We start from the raw sequence: 4,294 nt of genomic DNA on the forward strand, positions 1-4,294 counted from the left end.
AGGAATGAAATTCAGCGACACCCTGCCTTCTAAACCTTGACTTAATGCCAGGTGCCAGGGGCATCTCAACCTGATCAGAGACACCACAAGACAAAACCCTTCTCCTGCCTCGGGGTTCCGGCCACCTCTGAGGGGCCTGGAGCTGGGGCTCTGCCTGATGCCTCCCAAACAGCCAGGCTCCTAAATGCCTGGAGCAAGGGCCCCACCCCATCTGCCCCCACCCCCAGCCCTCACCCTCAGCTCTGCGGCTTCCGTTTTGTCTTAAATTCTGCTCTCTGCACAGATTACTTCATTAATTAAAGATAAAATAATACAGAACATAAATACATTTTAACAGCTTTCAAAACAAATCAAACACATTGAAGCTTCAAAAATAAAAATTTAAAAAATAAAATAAAAAGAGAGAAGTGTTAATCACAGCCAAACCTTGCTCGGAAGAACCCTAACTACAAGGAACACCTCAGGTCTAATGGGCTGGTCCCAAGAGGTGCTCCTGCGGACACATCCCCGCCAGGCTGTGGGTGACGGGTGATGACCGGCCTCAGGAACGTCATCCATTGGTCTTGGGGAGTTCTCAGCGCCAAGGGTGGCCAGGACCTTGGAACACGGGCGGCCTGGAGACCCCACACCTCTTCTCTTCTTTTGTCCTTTGTGCTGTGGCTGCTGCTTTGCAGACACTGAGGTGCAAAACCCAGACGCTGGCGTCTGCTTGGAAAAGGGACCCAGTGACTGTCCGTCAGAGTCGCAGTCCCCGCAAAAAGAGAGCGAGAAGGGAAGGAGGGCTTTGTCCATGGATGGGAGTTTGGAAGTCTGGAAGCAGAGGGGACTCGTTTACAAAGCCTGGCTTCCCGCGGACCTCAGCAGGCACTTGACGGAGCCGCGGCTCCTCCCCACGTCACACACCTTCTGGAAGCCCTCGGAGGTCTGTCTATCTTTGCCGAGATCAAGGCTGTCCTCGGCCGCAGCCCGTCCACGCGGCCGCACCCTCAGGGTCTGGTCAGGGTGGTGTACACGGGCTGCTCCCAGTTACTGGGGGGGCTGTGGGCGGGCGGCACGGAGAGGCCACCGAGCAGGGGCGAGGCGTAGGGTCGGCGGGGCGAGTGGAAGTAGGGGTACTGGTAGAGGCCGGATGGGTAGCCGGGGTATGGGCCATAGTAGTTGGGGGCCTGCAGGTCGGTGTAGTCGCACTGTGAGCTGGTGAAGGAGCTGGCGGCCGCGGCGGAGGCGGCCGTGGTGACACTGGCCTGAGTGCTGTAGGAGCCGTAGTCGGTGTGCCCCGGAGAGCCGTGCGACTGGTCACTGTAGTGGCCGGGGCTCAGCTGCTCCGTCTTGATGTGCGGCCTCGGGGGCCCTGCCTCAGTGGGCGACGCAGAGGCTGATGGGGCTCCCTTGTGGGCCCACACGGGGGACGCCCCGATGCCAGCCGCCCCGGAGTGCGAGTAGGAGGTGCCTCCGTAGGAGCTGGCGGCCGCGGGCTGGCCTGGCTCTGTGGGCAAGGCCGAGTGGCCGTTGAGGGGCAGGTACTGGTCGAACTCGTGGACGTCAAAGGTGTCCATGTTTCCGATGACCTCACTGCTCAGCTCCGAGATGTCCACGTTGCTGAAGTCGATGTTCTGGCGCCCGCTGTCCACCAGGCGGCGGCCTTCCAGCTTCAGCTCCTGCTTGCCCCCATGGTGCAGGTCAGTCTTGGGGGTGGTGGGGGGGGTGGGCGGCCCATGGGTCTGCCCTGGGGACAGAGCACATTTCAGGGATGAATGCCCCTTCTGTAGGGGGCGGCCAGGCTGGTGACGTGCACACAGGAGGAAAACCAGCCCCGCTAACTGCCGCAGGTAGGAATCAACGGCTTTTTGTTCCTGTACATTTCCCAGAAATTCCAGCAAAGCCAGACCTAGACCTCACTCCTCGCCGAGGAAATTCCGTTAAGCACTGTTCTAGGGAAAGGCCTGGGGCCAGGGAGGCCCCATTGTGAAGAGCAAGCTGGGGGGCGGGGGGGCAGAGAGGAAGTGCCCAGCCCCTCGCCCACGGCAACAACACAGTCCACACAAAACCTGTCTCCCCAGGCCCGTGGCTGTAGCCAGCGTGACTAAGACTGCTCAGCTGGCCAGGATTCCACCCAGGTCAGTCTGATCCTGAAACTGGGCTGCTAACCACCAGGCCGGTGGCATGAGTGAATCCTAGGTCAGAACCAGCAAAAAGGCCAGCGGAGCAGAAATGCTTTCGGGAAGGACAGAAAACACCCAGGTCACAGTGCGCTGGACCAGGGCAAGCTATCAGGCCCTCAGTCTCAGAGGGGGCTGAGCAGGCCCCCGTGGGCATTGGAAACAGCTGCCTTTTGGGGCTATGGGGCCTTTTCCCGGGTACCTGGGGAAGGTTTGGTTCTCTTGAGGGTGCCTGCCCGGGGAGTGAGCCCCTGCTCCCACCCCCAGGAGCCCACCTGTGTGGTCACCGTGGTGGTGTGCGTCACCGAGGCCGGCGTCAGTCTTGTAGACAGCACCGCCCGGGTGGTGGCCCAGCTCGGCGCCTGAGTCTGAGTCGCTCTGGCCAGTCTTCACACTCTTCCTCCGGCGTGGCTGGTACTTGTAATCTGGGTGGTCCTTCTTGTGCTGGACCCGCAGCCTCTCTGCCTCCTCCACGAAGGGGCGCTTCTCACTCTCACTCAGCAAGCTGCAGGGCAAAGGGCAGGAGCAAGATGACGAGGGGGCCGGCACCACCCCAGGTGTTGGCCCGTGCATCAGGTGAGGCGCTGGGTAGGACCAGGGAAGCCCGAGTGCATGCCTGCGACCTTGTGGGCACCAGGCAGGTGCTCCCCTTCTCTGAGGACAGAAGGGATCAAGCCAGGGATGAGGGCATTAGGTGAGGTCAGAGGAACAAGCCAGAATAAGACCCAAACCTTCCGGCTTCCATCTTCCTCCTCTGACTTCCCCCCTCCCTGAACCTGTCCCCTCCCTTTGGGACTTTCTATGGCAGGTGGGCGAAGAGGCCAGGACCCCGCTGAGAATACACTGTGGACAAAGGGAGGCTTCAGGGGCCCAAGCCGGGACTTTGTGGGCAGCTGGGCTTCCCAAACTTCCAGAAACACTGGCAAAACCCAGTGGTCCTCGCTAAGGCTCAGAACACACACCGGCCCCCCATACCCTTCCAGAAGCTCATGTCTGCCAGCAGGACAGGGTCTACGGATACAGAGGCACGGGGCTGCCATGGGTCCACAGCACCCTGACTGGACAGAGGCTGGAGCACAGAAGACATAAACACAAGCTTTGAGCGCCCACTCATGAGGTGAGGAGCAGGAAATGAGACCAGCGCCCTGGATCCAGAGCCGTTCACTTTAAACCCCAGTAGAGAGCATTTAGCGGGGATGGGCTGTCCCAAGCAGCAACCTTGTCACCGCTGCCCACTGCTTGCCGTCCTACTTTCTGCAAAACGGCCAGTCTCATCACACCAAAGTGCACACCAGGGCTGAATACCCCCTCCATCCCCTTCCTTCCCTGGTGAGGGTGCAGAGGTGGCAGAGCATTGGGAGAAGCTGCGGGGAAGGTGCCGAAGGTGCCGGTGGGGCAAACACACACCATTCCATCTGCCTTCTGGACTCCCTCCACAGGGCGGGGGCACCTCCAGAGAGTTGTGTTCTGCTTCCAGAAAGAGGCCACTTTCCTCTGGGAGGGACAAGCCTCCAGGCTCTGCGGCCACTCACAGTTGGGGTCCCCAACTCAGCCTGCCATTCACTGCCTAGAGAAGGCTGTTTCTGGGCTCAGGGAATGTGCTAGGGGCTGCACACTGCTCCTGCTGCCCTCTGCGTGCCCAGGCCGTCCTGTACCCCGCGTCCCATCCGTCTGGCCAGATCGGGTTTTTCCACTACGACTCGCCCTGGGAACAGCCACTGGGAGCAGGGCCGAGGCCGGGCGCTGTGCCACCGCCCAGCTCCACGCACCCCAGAACCCGCTCCCCGCCCCGGCCTCGGGACAGTGCACTCACCGCCACAGCTTGCCCAGCGTCTTGCTAAGTTCCGCGTTGTGCAGGTGCGGGTACTGATCCGCCAGCTTGCGGCGCGCTGCTTGAGCCCACACCATGAAGGCGTTCATGGGCCGCTTCACGTGCGGCTTGGCCTTGAGCGCACCGCCGCCGCCGCCTCGCACCGGCATGGGCACCAGGCTCCAGTCGTAGCCCTTGAGCACCTGCGACACGGCGTCGCGGATGCAGGCGGGGAAGCGCTCGTCCGCCGCCTCGGCTGTGTCGCCCCGGCCGCCGCCCCCCGCGCCCGCCGCACGGCCCAGACCCTCGGAACCGGCAGGCGACG

The 4,294-nt window shown here is 61.7% G+C and overlaps 1 protein-coding gene across 1 annotated transcript in view; it reads right to left on the reverse strand.

Annotated features, from left to right (window-relative positions):
- Positions 1 to 986: 986 nt before the first annotated feature.
- The window catches only part of SOX8 (SRY-box transcription factor 8), a 3,463-nt gene continuing 155 nt past the window's right edge, over positions 987 to 4,294 (reverse strand). The window contains exons 2-4 of the mRNA XM_007453595.1: positions 3,973 to 4,294; positions 2,435 to 2,664; positions 987 to 1,726 (exon numbers count right to left, since the gene is read on the reverse strand). Coding sequence (XP_007453657.1) covers positions 987 to 1,726; positions 2,435 to 2,664; positions 3,973 to 4,294 — 1,292 coding nt within the window. The remainder of the gene's footprint in view (positions 1,727 to 2,434; positions 2,665 to 3,972) is intronic.

The sequence above is a fragment of the Lipotes vexillifer genome, unplaced genomic scaffold, assembly GCF_000442215.2.
Source record: "Lipotes vexillifer unplaced genomic scaffold, Lipotes_vexillifer_v1.1 scaffold914, whole genome shotgun sequence".
NCBI lineage: Eukaryota > Metazoa > Chordata > Mammalia > Artiodactyla > Lipotidae > Lipotes > Lipotes vexillifer.